At 51.9% G+C, this 17004-nt stretch overlaps 1 protein-coding gene across 6 annotated transcripts in view; it reads left to right on the top strand.

Annotated features, from left to right (window-relative positions):
• The window catches only part of SHANK2 (SH3 and multiple ankyrin repeat domains 2), a 695443-nt gene that overhangs the window by 157121 nt on the left and 521318 nt on the right, over positions 1-17004 (top strand). For all 6 annotated transcript variants that reach the window (XM_054662507.2, XM_054662506.2, XM_054662505.2 and 3 more), the window contains exons 7-8: positions 420-571; positions 2587-2754. In XM_054662507.2, the coding sequence (XP_054518482.2) occupies positions 420-571; positions 2587-2754 (320 nt within the window). The remainder of the gene's footprint in view (positions 1-419; positions 572-2586; positions 2755-17004) is intronic.

Raw genomic sequence — 17004 nt, 5'->3', positions numbered from 1 at the left:
AATGTGACATTGAATGAGGAAAGGTGGGTGTCTGCCTTTCACATCTCAATGAGGGCTTTAGTCCGTCACTCCTTCTGTACGGGAAGCACCCAGATGGTACCACAGGATTCTGCGTACTCAGAGAGAAGGGCAGCAAGGGAGCCTCTTGGACTGTGGCCCACACAGCAGTCCTGTTGAATCCCTGCCTCTGCCACCGCTGTGTTGTACGCGTGGCCCTGCGTGTCACTGCATCGCACGGGGGTGCCTGAGCCACGCTGCCCGCCTGGACTCTTGGGGTTCCCAGGTGGTGGGAGCTGTAAACACCCTGGAGGTGGAGGAGGGGAGTCAGTTCTTTCAGCTTAGTTTTGGGCATCTGAATATGGCTTTGTGAGCAGTGTGACAAATGTTGGTTCTAAAGTGTGTGTGTTTGGGTTCCTCAGAGACCCCCCTGACCTTAGCCGCTCAGCTGGACGACTCTGTGGAGGTCATCAAAGCTCTCAAAAATGGTGGAGCTCACCTGGACTTCCGTGCCAAAGATGGGATGACCGCCCTACACAAAGCTGCCCGAGCGAGGAACCAAGTTGCCCTGAAGGTAAACTCGGGCCCATCTTACGTGGGTGCCACCCCGTGCTCTGATTCCGCGCGGCTGCCCCATCCCATCCCCGCAGTGCCCATCCTAGGGGGTCCGTGCACAGTGTTCCGGCCCACCCTAGGAGTCTGTGCACAGTGTTCTGGCCCACCCTAGGAGTCCGTGCACAGTGTTCCGGCCCACCCTAGGAGTCCGTGCACAGTGTTTTGGCCGGAGCTTGGAAGTGAAGCCAGGTTTCAGATTTTCCTGTTCTCTCTCCTGGTTGTTGATGCTTTCAGAATTAATGGTTCCCAAGAAGTCATCTTTCACCTTCTATTCAGTCAAGGGACTTGTCTTTTCAACCCATAAGGCCAGTGGTGAACCCCAACCCCATCCACAGGAAGACTCACTCATGATCATGAGAGCAGCACCGAGGGGGTGGTGTTAAGCCATTCCTGAGAATCCGCCCCTATGACCCATCACCTCCCTCCAGGCCCCACCCCCAGCATTGGGGGTTACAATTCGAATTGAGATTTGGGAGGGGACACAGAGCCACATGGTAGATCCCCCCAGCACCCTGTGGTGGGTCCGGGGGAGCCTGCCCTGTTGTGGGTTCCGCGCCTCACCTTCCCCTGCTGCTGTCTTACTGCTCCGTGCCCCTGCCTCACACTGCAGCCACGGCGCCTCTGGACAGGGTGGTGCACGCCCAGGCATCCTCCACCAGAGCCCACACCAGCAGGGATGGGACGTGCCGCTGCAGGTTGACCCCTAAGACGGGGGCCTCACTGTCCCTAAAGTCTCAGGACTTTCACTTCATTTCAGCTGCACCCCTTCTGTTGGTGTGTGAGTCCGTTCCTGTGTTGCAATAAAGAAATGTGAGATCGGAGTAATTTATAAGAAGAGGTTTCATTGGCTCATGATTCTGCAGGCTGTACAGGAAGCAGAGCAGTTTCTGCTTCCAGGGAGGCCTCAGGAAGTTTCCAATCATGGTGGAAGGTGAAGCGGGAGCAGGCAGTTCCCGTGACCGGAGTGGGAGGAAGACAGAGAGGGAGGAGATGCCACACTTTTAAACAGTAGATCTCATGAGCACTCACTCACTATCACGAAAGCAGCGCTGAGTGGGTGATGTTAAGCCATTCCTGAGAATCCGCCCCCATGACCCATCACCTCCCATCAGGCCCCACCTCCAGCACTGGGGGTTACAATTTGAATTGAGATTTGAGTGGGGACACAGAGCCACACCGTACCCGTTGGCTTCCTTGGAAATCAGGAGCATTCTTGAAGATGCGATGCTTGCTAGGTTCGCCACCCTCAGCGTGCAGAATGAGGTGGTTTTCCACTGGGCATGTAGGTTAAACCATGCACCTTTTCTCTCTTCCGCAAATGTTGCAGTCACTGTATTGCTGCCCATGCCACACCACTGGCACAAAATGTTGACCAGGCCGAGGAAGGGTCTGAGTGCTGCAGGTCTCCTCGTCTCCCAAATGTCAGCCTGCCCTGCATTTCTGGGCACTGTTTGCTATTTCAGAACTAGAAATGTAGTTGTCTAAAGTTATACCTGCCCCCCCCCCCTCCTTTTTTTTTTGAGACTGAGCTTTGCTCTTGTTGCCCAGGCTGGAGTGCAATGGTGCAATCTTGGATCACTGCAACCTCCACCTCCCAAGTTCAAGCGATTCTCCTGTCTCAGCCTCCCAAGTAGCTGGGATTACAGACACCTGCCACCACGCTGGCTATTTTTTTTGTATTTTTCATAGAGACAGGGTTTTGCCATGTTGGCCAGGCTGGTCTTGAACTCCTGACCCTGGGTTATCCACCTGCCTCAGCCTCCCAAAATGCTGGGATCATAGGCGTCAGCCACCACACCCGGCCAGGTTATACCCTTCTTAATTCTGGGGAGCCCAGGAGAAGCACTGGGTACTCAGGGTGTGGGTTGCCTTGACCTGGGGGAGGGTGGTCCTGGTGCTGCTTTCTGGATCACCTCACTCTGCAAAAGGGGTCATGAGACCAATAACGACGGCTTTCGATTTTTTTTTTCCTAGACCCTTTTAGAGCTTGGTGCATCCCCAGATTATAAAGACAGTTACGGCCTCACCCCGCTGTATCACACAGCCATCGTGGGAGGTGATCCCTACTGCTGCGAGCTTCTCCTGCACGAACACGCCACTGTGTGCTGCAAAGATGAGAATGGCTGGCACGAGATCCACCAGGTACGTGGGCCCGCTTCTCCACTCTGTTGTACCCAGGAACTGACTTCCCCTTCTCCTCCGATCCCACAGATAAGCAGGGTGGCCCAAAGGTTAGATCCTGCCTTCAGGTATTTTGTTTGGCCTGCCCAGAGTTCCTGAAAATGTGTGAATTAAAAATGATTTTAAAATGTGAACGTCAGTATTTGAAAACAGACACATTTGCATAGAAATAGACATTTCTGACTTCACTGGAGAAACTGGAAGTTGAGGCAAGGCTGCTGAGTTTCTGCACAGCAGGAGTGCCCTGCAGTTATGGGGTGGACGCCCCCTTCCCAGGAGCCCTGCCCTCTCCAACTTCCTACCGTCCTGACAGGGCAGGATACCAGAAAGCACCGGTGTTTTCTGAGCACAGGTGAGCCCCAGGAAGGCCTGATTTGCACGCACGAGGGGCGTGTTTTTCAGGCCCAACCTTGCAACAGTTGGGTTAGGAGGTAGGTCAGCCTGCTCTTGGCAAGAAACGGACTTCACCTGCTGTCTCCAGTGAAAAGTCTTTACCTGATCAGGTAGAGGTGTGGATGGGGTTAAAGGCTGAGGACCCCATAGAAGAGCAGTCTTGGGGAGCCATCAGCACCTGTGAGCTGACGGGCAGGGAGAGGAGATGATGCTCCCGGGAGCAGGAGAGCCAGGGCTGAGGAGGGAGCCCGCAGGCCCATGTCAGGGAGGACTCAGGGAAGGAATATCTGCCTCTCTTCTCTTGGCTGAGCCCTGCCAGAGTTGGAGGACAGTGAGGGAGTGCTGTGGTGCAGGCTGCAGGCCAGGGTCTCCAGGCAGAGGGGTGAGGTGGGTCTGGGAGAGCTGATAGCACCTGTCTACCTAGGAGGTCAAGAGGAGGCTCTGGAACAGCAAGGGGAGGTCAAGGACAGAGGGCCCTGACTGGTTTCTTGCTTGGTCCTCTACACAGTGACTGCCATGGTTTCTCTGGCTACCTTGCGTTCTCCTCTGCCATTACCACCTTACACACCTGTAAGGGAGGTTATGCACTCTGCCCACTGTGGTCAGAGTGGGCAGCGGGGGTGCCAGCAGGCCCCGCCCTCCCTGGGCTTTCTTGTGCTAGGTCAGTTCTGGTTCATCGTCGGCCCTGCAGCCTGGAGAAGCCCCTGTTCCTCCCGAGGGATGAGTAGGGGTCTGTGGGGCTGCTCATGGCAGCCCCCGGCCCACACCCAAGCTGGAGTCCGCAGGCAGGGAAGCAGTAATGACTGGTCTTTGGAAGTCCTCTTCCATGCACCCGCCATGAGATTTCTTGTCATTATTGTGCTTTTCTTTATGAAAAAGGAAAATAATTTTCCCCTGTGATCATTAATTTTATGTGTCAACTTGGCTAGGCTCTAGCTCCTAGATATTTGATCAAACAATATTCTAGATGTTGCTGAGAAGGTGTTTTTTAAGATGGGATTAACATTTAAATCAGTGGACTTTGAGTTAAGCCGATGACCCTCCATGATGTGGGTGGGCCCCATCCAATGAGTTGAAGGCCTTAAGAGAAAAAAGACTGAGATCCCAAGAAAGAAGGAATTCTGCCAGAAAAAGACTCCAGATTCCCGCTGAACACTGCCCTGGGTCTCCAGCCTGCCCTGCAGATTTCAGACTTACAGCCTCCGTGATTGCATGAGCCAACTCTTTAAAATATTTCTATCTTTAATTTTATGTGTCTTTTTTAAGCTTTAAACTTTTAAAAATTCTCTGCGTGCATATACATATATAACATATAAATGTATGTATGTACACAGACACACACACACACACACACACACACACACACACACACACACACACACACAGAGGTTGTGTTTCTCTGGAGAACCCTGGCTGATACACCCTGAATGTAGAAGCAGCAGGACACACACACACACACACACACACACACACACACACACACACACACGTTGTGTTTCTCTGGAGAACCCTGGCTGATACACCCTGAATGTAGAAGCAGCAGGATACACACACACACACACACACACACATTCTGTGTCTCTGTAGAACCCTGACTGATATATCCTGAATGTGGAAGCAGCAGGTGAATTCTTGCACAGCACTCGGAAATTTTTGGGTTGGGGGAGCTGCTTCCCCTCCTGTCTCCTGCCCTGCCCTCGCTTTGTCCCTGGTGGAAACTCGCCAGTGTTTCTGTCCTTGTTCTCTCCTCCTTCCTCCCCTTGACCTCTTCCCCCTTTGTCAACCAACGGTTCCAGCCCCAGATGGCCCTGCCATCCCTCGGCTGTGTGTCAGTGTCAGGCCTGGCCCTTCTGAGCCTCTCCACAGCATCTGGCCCTGGCCACGCTCATTCCCTGGCCCCTTCCTCATTTGTGTCTGAGCTGTTTCAGGGGGTCCCCAAGAGGTCTCCTGGCCTGACCACGCTCGCCTCTTCACGCCTGACCCACTTCCAGCCATTCCGGGTGCACCACAGACCCCACCCACTGCTAATGGGTGCTCATCAGCCACAAACGTCATCTACTGGGTGTGAGCCCCAGCCAGGTGTCTCGGTGTCCTGAATACACAGCCTGCAGCAGTGAACAGAAATGCCTGATGCAAGCCCCTGGTGTTCCCGTGGGGGGAAACCAGACACGAGACAGAAAGACGAACATAAATTACACACACACACACTCGCACGCACGCACGTACATACAGGTCCACATGTGCGTGGACATGCTTCTGAGCAGGCCTGACAGTGTTCTGTGTTTCTGGGCACTGGTGCTCATGCAGTGGCCATGCAGACGCTCACGCCCTGAGACATGGCCCCGTTCCTCTGCCCGTCTCCTCTCCTTGCTACACTTGGCTGTCAGCTCTGTGCTGGTGTTTTCGAGGCCAAGCCCGTCTGCATGGCGTGAGCTTCGGCTCCTGTTGAGGATGTGGAAGAGGCAGCTCCCAAAGGAGAATCTCAGCGTGTTGGGAGCTGTCCGAAGCTTCCAAGGTGACCTGCTTGGAAAAGGGCAGTTCTTGGGACTGCCAAAGCGCTAATGAGCTTGGTTTTTAAAACTCACTAGGCTGATTTGAGGTCAAGGTCAAGTTCAGGATGAGGGTAGGCCCCTGGTGGGGTGGTGCAGTCACCCACAAGGTCAAGTTCAGGACGAGGGGAGGCCCCTGGTGGGGTGGTGCAGTCACCCACAAGGTCAAGTTCAGGACGAGGGGCGGCCCCTGGTGGGGTGGTGCAGTCACCCACAAGGTCAAGTTCAGGACGAGGGGAGGCCTCTGGTGGGGTGGTGCAGTCACCCACAAGGTCAAGTTCAGGATGAGGGGCAGCCCCTGGTGGGGTGGTGCAGTCACCCACAAGGTCAAGTTCAGGACGAGGGGAGGCCCCTGGTGGGGTGGTGCAGTCACCCACAAGGTCAAGTTCAGGACGAGGGGAGGCCCCTGGTGGGGTGGTGCAGTCACCCACGAGACATTTCTACCAGCAGACATGGCTGGGCGAGGGGCGGGAGTCATGGAACCCTGAACACCCACATCTTTCTCAAGTCTCACAGGGTCTCTGCCTAACAGCTGCCGGCCCCAGGGGACAAGGCTGAGTTGTGAGTCTCTAAGAGACATGGACGTTGGGGACGTCCCTCCCGCCTGGCCAAATGGAGAATGAGTCTTGTTCTCAGTCAACTCAAAGTCGGTGATTCACGTGAACAGAACTGTCATTTGATGTCGCTGGATGACACCATAGAAACCACTCAATGTTGTTTGTGTGTTCAGGTGTGATGGGTTCTCCAGAAAAACAGAACCAATAGGGTGTGCACATGCATGCATGTGTGTGTGTGTACAGATACAGAATTTTTTAAAATAGTATTTTGAAGAATTGGCTCATGCAGTGGTGGAGCTGCAAGTCCAAAATCTGCAGGGCAGGCTGGAGACCCAGGAAGAGTTGATGCCGCTGCGTGGATCCTGTTTGTCTCTGGCAGAATCTCTTCCTCCTCAGGGGACCTCAGTCTTTTTTCTCTTGAGGCCTCCAACTGATTGGATGGGGTCCACTCACATTATGGAGAATCATCAATTTAGTCTACTGGTTTTGAGAGCAGTCACTGACTTCATGAAGACAGGAGCGCCCCTGGAAGAGGAAGGTTTAAATTCAGGTTTCCTTTAGTGAATGAGTCCTCCAGGCACAGGACAGAGGCGTCTCTTTGTAAAAATAGTCAAATGCAGCCAGGTGCGGTGGCTCACGCCTGTAATCCCAGCACTTTGGGAGGCTGAGGCAGGTGGATCACCTGAGGCCAGCAGTTCGAGACCAGCCTTGCCAACATGGTGAAACCCTGTCTTACTAAAAATACAAAAATTAGCCAAGTGTGGAGGTACCACGCCTGTAATTCCAGCTACTTGAGTGGCTGAGGCGTGAAAATCGCTTGAACCCAGCAGGCAGAGGTTATAGTGAGCCAATATTGCGCCACTGCACTTCAGCCTGGACAATAAGAGCAAAACTACAACAACAACAACAACAACAAAACCAGCTAAATGCGTATGGGACCCGAAGCTCGCTTGTTCTCTGTGAGAATGCCTGCTTGAATTTGTGTTTTTCAGACATGTCTTCCCTTTAGACATCACAGTGCTCTGGTTGCATTGCTGTTTTCCTGTTGAGCTCTGAAGGTGTGATGCAGGCTAAAACCTCCTTAAACGTGGAGTAGTTCACAGAGTCCTGAATCCAGCCGCCAGCCCTTTTGCCAGAATAGCCCCTGTGTCTCAACTTTGGGGATTCCTGGAGCTCCGTCCTTTCCCCTCCCACACCCCTCCTTTTTCCTTTTTCCTGCCCTCTCTCCCAACCAGGCAAATGTCTCCGGGCCCATCTCTCCAGCTGGCCCTGGGATGGAGGTAACGGTGGAGGCTGGCAGGAGCCCTGACCATCAGTCACTCACTGCAGCTCTCAGCTGTGACTCCTGGCCTGCAAAGGGCCAGGTTCTGTCCCTGAGGCCCTGCGCTTTGCATTCAGAGCCTGGCTGTCCCAGAGCCACCCGGCCACCTTGGTCCCGGGGCCTGAGCCTGTGCAGCTGCACTGGTACCTTGGAGGCTTGAGCTCTGGGGCAGTGCGCCTGCTCCCACCTCAGCTTAGAAAATGTGGAGCAGGGTTTGGAAAGCCAGCCAGGTGCGTTCACTGCCCTCTAGTGGTCTGCTGCCTGTTCATGAAAGGCCCGGAAAGCCATTTTCTCCCCTGCTAAAGATTCTCAGTGATAATGTGAAGCAACTTTGCCTTCGCGAGCCTCGTCTCGTTCATCTGCAGGGCCCTTGTGCCTATCAGATGATAAGGGACGGAGCAGATAAGGGATGGGTGCGGGTGCCCTGCACGGGCCTGCAGGAGCAGCGGACAGTGCCGCCTGCCTCCCAGATCATCCTCATCAGTGCTCACATTTACCCTGCCAAGTGGCCCGGTAAATGCCACAGTGCGGGTCTCAAGTCCATCTCTAGCAGGATCTCATCCTTCTCAGGGGACCTCAGTCTTAAGGCCTTCAACTGATTGGATGGGGCCCAATATATAATGTTATATATTATATTATATATAATATAATATTATATAATATATTATATGATATGTTATATATTACATTATATAATATATATAATATAGCATATATAACATATATTATATATTATATAACATATATTATTTAACATATATAATATATAACATATATAATACATAGTATATATTATATAACATATTATATATAGTATATATTATATAACATATTATATATAGTATATACTATATAACATATAATATATAGTATATGTTATATAACATATATATATATTTTATATATATATTTTATATATATATATTTTATATATATATATATATATTTTATATATATATATATATATATATATATTTAAGATGGAGTCTTGCTCTGTTGCCCAGGCTGGGGTGAAGTGGGGCAATCTTGGCTCATTGCAACCTCCGCCTCCTGAGTTCAAGCAATTCTCTTGCCTCAGCCTCCCAAGTACCTGGGATTAGAGGCGTGTGCCACCACGCCCAGCTAATTTTGTATTTTTAGTAGAGACAGGGTTTCAACATGTTGGCCAGGCTTGTCTCGAACTCCTGACCTCAAGTGATCTGCCCTCCTCAACCTCCCAAAGTGCTGGGATTACAGGAGTGAGCCACCATGCCTAGCCTAAAGTCTACTGATTTTGAGAGCTGTCACTGATATCATTAAAACAGGAGTGCTCCTGGAAGAGGAACATTTAATTTCAGATTTCCTTTAATGAACAAACCCTTCCAGGCACATGACAGAGGCTTGTCTTTGTAAAAATGGTCAAATGTGTATAGGACCCGTAGCAATTTGGGGGCATTCATTGTCCCGAGCTGCTTTAATTGCACTATGATTCTATATCCTCAGAGCTGGTTACTTCTCATTGCTGTTTCCCATATGAGTTCACAGGCCCAGAGAGGGCAGGTAACTTGCCCAAGGCCACGGAGCAAGCAGTTGGCTGAGCTGGATTCACTCCTGGCCTGTCTCTTACCAGAAGCCTGGTTCTCTATGCTGCCTGTAGGGTTCTCACATCCAAACCACTCACAGCACGTTTGTGGCAGAAGAAATTACAGGGGCAGGTGGGTTTTCCTGGACCTCACTGGGCTGTGCCTGGCTCTGCCCTCTCGGGAGAAGCACCTCCGAGCTCTCAGGCTGATGGGCTTTGCATTTAAAGTCTGTGTCTCCGTTCTAGCACCTGGAGAATGGACAGCCCTGTCCCAGGGTTCTGGGCGTTCATCGTGTGGGAGAGCCTGTGCGGCCACAGCCAGGCCTGCTCACAGATGCTGCAGGTGTACTCCAGGTGTTCCCCAGCCCGCTGCTTTCCCATCATTGTCTCAGGCCAGGTGCACATGGCCTAAGGACACATTTCAGATCCACCCTCCACTTCACACAGTGGGGATATGCCCCGTCCCCACAGGCTGATGTTAGAAGAGCCCCATTTGAGCTCAGGCTGTCTACAAATTATCTTAAAAGTTGTTATTCGGGCCGGGTGCGGTGGCTTATGCCTGTAATCCCAGCACTTTGGGAGACCAAGGCGGGCAGATCACGAGGTCAGGAGATCGAGACCATCCTGGCTAACACGGTGAAACCCCATCTCTACTAAAAATACAAAAAAAATTAGCAGCAAGTGATGGCGGGTGCCTGTAGACCCAGCTACTCGGGAGGCTGAGGCAGGAGAATGGCATGAACCCAGGAGGCAGAGCTTGCAGCGAGCTGAGACTGCGCCACTGCACTCCAGCCTGGGAGACAGAGCAAGACTCTGTCTCCCCCCACTAAAAAAAATGTTGTTATTCAAATTACCCTGTTTTGTTTTGTTTTTGATTACCAAAAAATTACCCATGCATCATGGAAATCTTGGAAAATACAAAGAAGTATAAAGAAGCAAATTAAGAAACACCCCAATGCATTCCCACAACCCAAGGACATCAGGGGTCAGATTTGGGGGTATTCATTCTGTATTTTTAATTCCTAAAGACTTTTACATCCACCGTGCAACTTCACAGCACGCTGGCCCTGGCCACAGGGGGTGTGGTCCTGGAGAGGATGCCACTTGGTGAGGGATCCAGACCCTGCGTTTCCATGTGCTGAACCCCGGTACCTTCCTTGGGGCAGAGCCTGGCTCCCTCCCTCCCTCTCTGAGTTTGACTCAGTATCTTCGGGATGAGGGACTCTCCTCATGCTGTCTGTTGGCCATATTCTGGCCTGGGTGTTATGCAGCCTGGGGTTGCAAACCCACCTCATCGCTCGCTGGCTCACCTGAGCAAGTGCCCCACCCTCTCTGAGCTTGTGTGCTAATCTCTCAGGTTGGCTGAGTAACAGTTTGTAGAGCTCTGGAGACAGCTATGACAGAATTTACGTGAGGCATTTTCTGCAGTGCCCGGCATAGACCAGGTGCTTAATAAATGTCCCTATCATTATTGTCATCATCTGTCCCCCCATCATCATCCTCATTGTTGTCATTGTCATCATCATGTGGCCGCGTCTGACGTCATCATTAGAAGTAAATAATACATTAGGCTGGGCACAGGGGCTCACACTATAGTCCCAGCAGTTTGGGAGGCTGAGGCAGGCAGATCACTTGAGCATAGAAGTTCAAAACCAGCCCAGCCAACATGGCAAAACTTGTCTCTACCAAAAATACAAAAATTAGGGCATGGTGGCACATTCCTGTAATCCCAGCTACTTGGGAGGCTGAGGTGGGAGGACCCCCTGAGCCTGGAGGTGGAGGCTGCAGTGAGCCAAGATTATGCCACTGTACTCCAGCCTGGGCAACCAGAGTGAGAACCTGTTTCAGAAGGGTGGGGGGGGGCGGGCGTTCAGAAACAATCCGTTGTATTCAGAGAGTGCCGACCACACCTGCTCCCAGCCCCTCGTTTGATTTTGCTCCCATTGTGCAATGGGTGTGACATCAGTCTGAATGTTGTTACTGGCTGCTATTTGTTATTTATCACATTTAAATGAAGAGTGTCCGCCTTAAAGAAATAGTTTCGGGCCACAGTGACTTCTCCTCTCCTCCTGCTCCAGGCTGCCCCCTGCCCATCCCTGGCCAGACGCCCTCAGCTCTTGAGCCTCTCTGGGCCCCACGGCGAGGGGACAGGCCCCTGATCCTCCCAGGCCTGTGGGAGGTTCTTTGCTGGAGCCCCACGTTATGTCGTTCTGGGTCCAAGCTTTCTGGTTACCTTCCGGCCAGGGTGGGACTGTGTACAGCCCAGCGTGAGCTGCCTGGTAGAGATGGGAGTCAATGCTTGACTGGAAAGTTAGCATTTAGAATGGGATGGAGCCACATGGGGTGTGGTCTTCCTTCAGATTGAGGTTTTTCTAGTGTACTGTGGTACCCACCATGTCCAGGTGCTGAGGCGATCACTGTCCATCTAGGTATTGAGGTGATTGCTGTGTCCAGGCCCCAAGATGACCATTGCCTAGGCACTGAGATGACCACTGTTCAGGCACCGCAGTGACCACGGTGTCCAAGCCTGGGCTTGGTCACAGTAAGCACAATGCCAGGTAGCACAGGAAGGGCCAGCGTGAACAGCAGCCAGGTGGAGAGCCCAGGAGCTCCACAGTGCCAGCCAGGAGTGGCTCATTCTGGCCAGGGGACGTGGGAGCAGTGTTGGAACCAGGCTGTGGTGCTGGCAGGTGACCCTCAGATCTGGGCAGCTGGCATGAATTGGCCCCGGGGGGACATTGTGAACAGGGTTCTGGCCGTTTGTGCTGGCATGTGCTTGGCAGCCTTGGAACTGGGACCGAGCCTCACTGTGGGACGTGGGTGCTGGCAGGTACTGCACCTTTCCAGATGAGCACCTCCAGGGTGTGAGAGTGTGGGGTCCCTGCCAGGTGGCAGGACCGGAGCACGGGAGCCCTTCCCCGTGTCACTCTGGACCTGGGGCTCAGGGTCTGCCCCTGGGCACGAGCGGCCGAGCCTCTGTGGCCCCCATGTCTGGAGCCGCAACAGTGAGCTGTGCTTTCAGGGGATCAGCTCTGAATTGACCTGGGAGGTCAGTTCCATATTCTGAGCCCCTCTGGCCTGGCAAGGTTCTGTTTGGAGAAGGAAGAGAGGCATCCCCTCTCTCTGAGCCTCCAGAGGGAATGAGGACCCTTGAGTACCTGCCTTCCCAGTCAGCCCTGACTCTTCAGGGACATGCGGGGAACAGGAGAGGGGATGGGTGAAGACCCCGAGACCAGCACCCCACCCTCTGCACTTTGGCAGGTCCTCTATCCTGCCCTCCTGACATAGGTGACATCTTTAAGAGACCTCATCTTTCCAAAAATCATGTTATGAGAGCGATGGGCTCCGTGGGGAAGGTGGGCAAGGGCCGCAGCTTTATGTGGGAATGCCAGTCATCTCTCCTTTTGGAATTATAGCATGATGTCTTTTGTCTGTGATCATTTCAGGCTGAACAGCACACATTAGTAGACCCAAAGTGATTGTGTTTGCTGCATAGGGCTGCCACTGCAAAGGTCCTCTAACAATAGACATTCATTATCTCACAGTTCTGGAGGCTGGAGTCCCAAACGAAGGCGTCGCAGGGCTGATTCCTCCTGAGTCCTCTCTCCTTGGCTTGCAGACACCGCCTTTTCCCTGCATCTTCACAGGGTCGTCCCTCTGTGTGTCTGTGTCCCCAGCTCCTCTTCTTATAAGGATACCAGCCAGGCCAGATGGGATTAGGGGCCCCCTAATGGCCTCATTTTAACTTAATCACCTCTCGAAAGACCCTCTTCACATACAGCCCCATGCGGAGGTACTGGGGGTGGGGACTCCAACGCATGAATGCTGTAGGGATGCAATTCAGCCCGCAACACCAACAAAACCGAACTAGCCACTTTCTGGTTTGCATCACAGCTCGTCCGCTGCCCGTGTTCCTGCATTCATTCAGGTGCATTGGCCTCCTTGACTACTGGGCCAGCAGGAAGACCACAGCCAGCCTTTGAAAACCGTGGTATGCGGGGCCACAGAGCAGCTGGTGGCTCAGGCCATGCGAGGGGGATTTGCTTGTGTTTGGACGAGACGTTGTTTCTCTACTGACGGGCAGCGCACTTCCTGACCCAGTGAGAGCTGAAATGATGTGACTCTTTGTTGTGTGGGCTGTGGTGTCTCTACCTCATGTCACAAGGCATATGTTTTGGGAGAAATGCCTAAGTGTGGTTGGGAACAATTTTGTTTGGGGCACAGAGCCAAGCAGAAGTGATAGGGGGTTCGTCTCAGCCGACCTGTGCTGCTCCCCTGCAGTGCAGTGACCTCCCCGCTGCTCTGGTTGCTGTGCTGGGCATTGCACAACCCCAGGTGGCGCCTTTCCTCTTGCCATAGTTTTAGGTCCTGTAGATGTATCACCAGTGTCCAGCAGGTGGCGTTAAATGGCTTGAAGGAAGGAGCACCCTTTTTTCTAATTCACACCAAGTCTTGTGGTTGCACAGGGCGGGTGGGACGCTAGGCATCGCTGGGGCAAACAGTCTCGAGGGGAGCCATCTCCAGGTGCCCCTGCCCAGGCCTCAGCAGGAGATTCAGAGGCAGCAGACATGGGTGGAGCCTCCCACACGTGCATTTTCCAAAAAGCACCTCAGGAGAGTGGGTACGGGGTGCAGGTGTCAAGGGCAGTGTTTTGCCTTTCATCCCATTACTCTCCACCCTCCTATCACCCTCTCAGCTGTCTCTCAACAGCCAGAGACCAGACACCCTTTTCAAAATAAGAAAAGGAGGTTAGTGTTGCTTCTCTTGCGGGAGGATGAATTCCTTCTTTTAACACTTTGGTAGCTTTCAGTATCTTTGTGTCAAGCGAGTTCGTTCTTTCTTTCCTTCTTTCCCTCCTTCCCCACTTCCCTCTCCTCTCCTTCCCTCCCCTTCCTTCCCCTCCCCTCCCCTTCCTTCCCCTCCCCTCCCCTTCCTTCCCCTCCCCTCCCCTTCCTTCCCCTCCCCTTCCTTCCCCTCCCTTTCCCTTTCTCTTTTTCTTTCTCTCTCTCTCTTCTCTCTCTTTCTTTCTCTCTTTTCTCGGAGTCTCACTCTGTCTCCCAGGCTGGAGTGCAGTGGCGTGATCTCAGCTCACTGCAAGCTCCGCCTCCCGGGTTCACGCCATTCTCCCGCCTCAGCCTCCCAAGTAGCTGGGACTACAGGCACCCGCCACCACACCCGGCTAATTTTTTGTATTTTTAGTAGAGATGGGGTTTCACTGTGTTAGCCAGGATGGTCTCGATCTCCTGACCTCATGATCCACCCACCTCGGCTTCCCAAAGTGCTGGGATTACAGGCATGAGCCACCACACCCGGCCTATTAACTTTCTTTTTAAAATTGTAAATGACTGTTTCCATTTCCAGCTTATAGAAGAGTTGCAAGAATAGTACAAGGAACTCCCATATGCCCTCCACGTGGAGAGCACATTTGAGTGGTGACGGTGTCCCAGTAACATCCCTGATAGAAGAGGATCCAGCCTGGGACCTGCCTGGAGCCTTTCCATCTGGGAGACTTCCTCGGGCTTCCCTTAATTCCTGTGGCTGTGACTGTTTTGAAGATTTTGGGGTGGTCATTTTGTTGGGTTTGCTCAGTGTTCGCTCGTGATGGGATCCAGCATATGCATTTGGCAGGAATGCCTTAGAAAGGATGCTGTGCTGTCAGCATCATGCCCTCACGGGGACACGTGGGGACCATTCGCCTGGTACTCATTGTGGAGGTCACACCAACCACCTAGTCAGGTGGGGTCTGTTGGGTTTCTCGTCTTTTGATGCAGGGCAGGTGAGCCCAAAAATGGGGGCTTAGCCCAGGAGGGCTCTTGGCTCCACCCAGGAAAGAATTCAAGGGCAGGATGGTGATGTTGGCAAAACCTTTATTGAAGCAGCTGTGAACAGCAGCAGAGACTGCTCCTTGCAGAGCAGGGCTGCCCCAGAGGCAGTGTGCCCAGAGCAGCAGCTCAGAGGCCAGGCTGCACTCACATTTATACCCACTTTTAATTACATGCAAATTATGGGGCAGGTTCTGCAGGAATTGCTAGGAAAAGGGTGGTAACTTCTGAGTCGTCAGGCCATTGCCAGGGAAAGGGGTGGTAACTTCTGGGTGTTGCCATGGCAACAGTAAACTGATGTGGCACACTGATGGGCGTGTCTTATGGAAAGCTGCTTCTGCCCCGCCCTGTTTTAGCTAGTCCTCAGTTTGGTCCGGTGTCTGAGTCCCACTTCCTGAGTCCCACCTCCTGCCTTACTTTGCTCCTTTGTAATTAATAGATCTTGTTTGGTGATCTTTGAGGCTATGCAAAAATCTGTTTTCTCATACCCCTTTCACCTGACAGTTTTGGCATCCATTGGCCTTTCTTGCCAGAATTAATGCTATTATGGTTGCTAAATGGAGTTTTTTTTTAATCCTACCATTGCTTCTACATTATTAGTTGGCTTGCTGTTGTAAAGAAAAGCTTTCTCTTCTTGTTTATTTATTCATATATTTACAACAAGGCAGACTTGCAGAGTTCTCTTTATTCAGGAGGTAATAATCTGTTATTATTATCCCAGTTTTAGCCAGTGGGTGTCCCTTCAGGATGGCTCCTGTGTCCTTGGGACACAGCCCCATTGATTTTTTTTTTTTACTATTTCCTTTATTTCTGGCACAACAAGATATTTCAAGCTCACCTTGCTCTTTCCTTGCCTCAGGAATCAGCTGCTTCTCCAAGGAGCCTGATTCTTTTTAGTGTGGAGTGGTATTTAGAAGCCAAGGTGCAGGTGCTTGGGGTGCTGATGGCTGCTGGGCTGTTGCTGGTCCCGCACCCTCTCAGTAGGCAGAGTTAGGGATGGGTAGACACACGGGCATCCACATTTTCATTTTTATTAGTCTCTATATTAGGAACCGTGAGTTTCTACTGATACTCCCATTCCAAGCCAACACCACAAGGCATATTCTAGTTTTCTCCTGTACTGTATTTGTAACTTCCTTGACAGTGAGAGCCCAGCTCCCATTCCCTTTCCTGAGTGTCCTTGTGTGTGCAGAGCCCTGCGTGCAGCCGTCTGTGGACCCTTCTGCCCACCACCTGGCTTGGATCCCCCTCACCCCCCTGCATGGTAGCTGCATCTTCCTCAGCAGGTGTGAGCTCCGTGCCTCAACCACCAGGGGTTAAAACAGAAAGAAGGGACTAGCTGAAATGACACTTAAAAAAAAAAAATTACTGCTAGTGCTAAGACTGTGGGATTCTGGGTGACTTTTGGTTTTTGTTCAGCCCTTTTCTGTATTTCCCGGGTTTGTGTGTTATAAAACAATGGATGTGGGAAAAGTGGAAAATGGAAGCATGCTCTTGGGAACACGCCTACGAGACATCCACCCGGAGTCAGCGGCTCCGTTTCATCTCTTCCCATTGAGCCTATTTTGCCCTTGCAAGGGAAGAGTGCTCTGGTGCCATCTGACTGATGGAACTTACAAGCTCATAAATTCAGATTAACTGGGGGAAGGGGAATAATGAGTGTGGATTAATTGTTCAGTGTTTTTATGCTAACATTAGTTGTCTTTATTGACCACAGAGCAATTAAATTAAGCTTTAACAAAGTGTTGCCTCCCAGAAGTCCTTTGGGGAGTGCCAAATAGCCAGGGATCCTTCAGTTCAAGGAACACAAATCCCAATGCAAACGACTGGGTGAGGGGAGGGAGTTATGCCTCATTGTTATGTCCCTGAAATTCCAGGGTCAGTTGCAGCTTAGAGGGGCTCAGACAGTGTCATCTTGGCTTTGTGCATGTCTCTTCCTGTCTCCTCTCTTTCTCTCTTTCTTTCCTTTCCTTTCTTCCTCTCCCTGCCCCTGTCACACATCCCTTCT

The sequence above is a fragment of the Pan troglodytes genome, chromosome 9 (genome assembly GCF_028858775.2).
Source record: "Pan troglodytes isolate AG18354 chromosome 9, NHGRI_mPanTro3-v2.0_pri, whole genome shotgun sequence".
Lineage (NCBI taxonomy): Eukaryota > Metazoa > Chordata > Mammalia > Primates > Hominidae > Pan > Pan troglodytes.
Note: the sequence above shows the minus strand (reverse complement) of the source record. Positions and strands in the feature narration are given on the sequence as shown.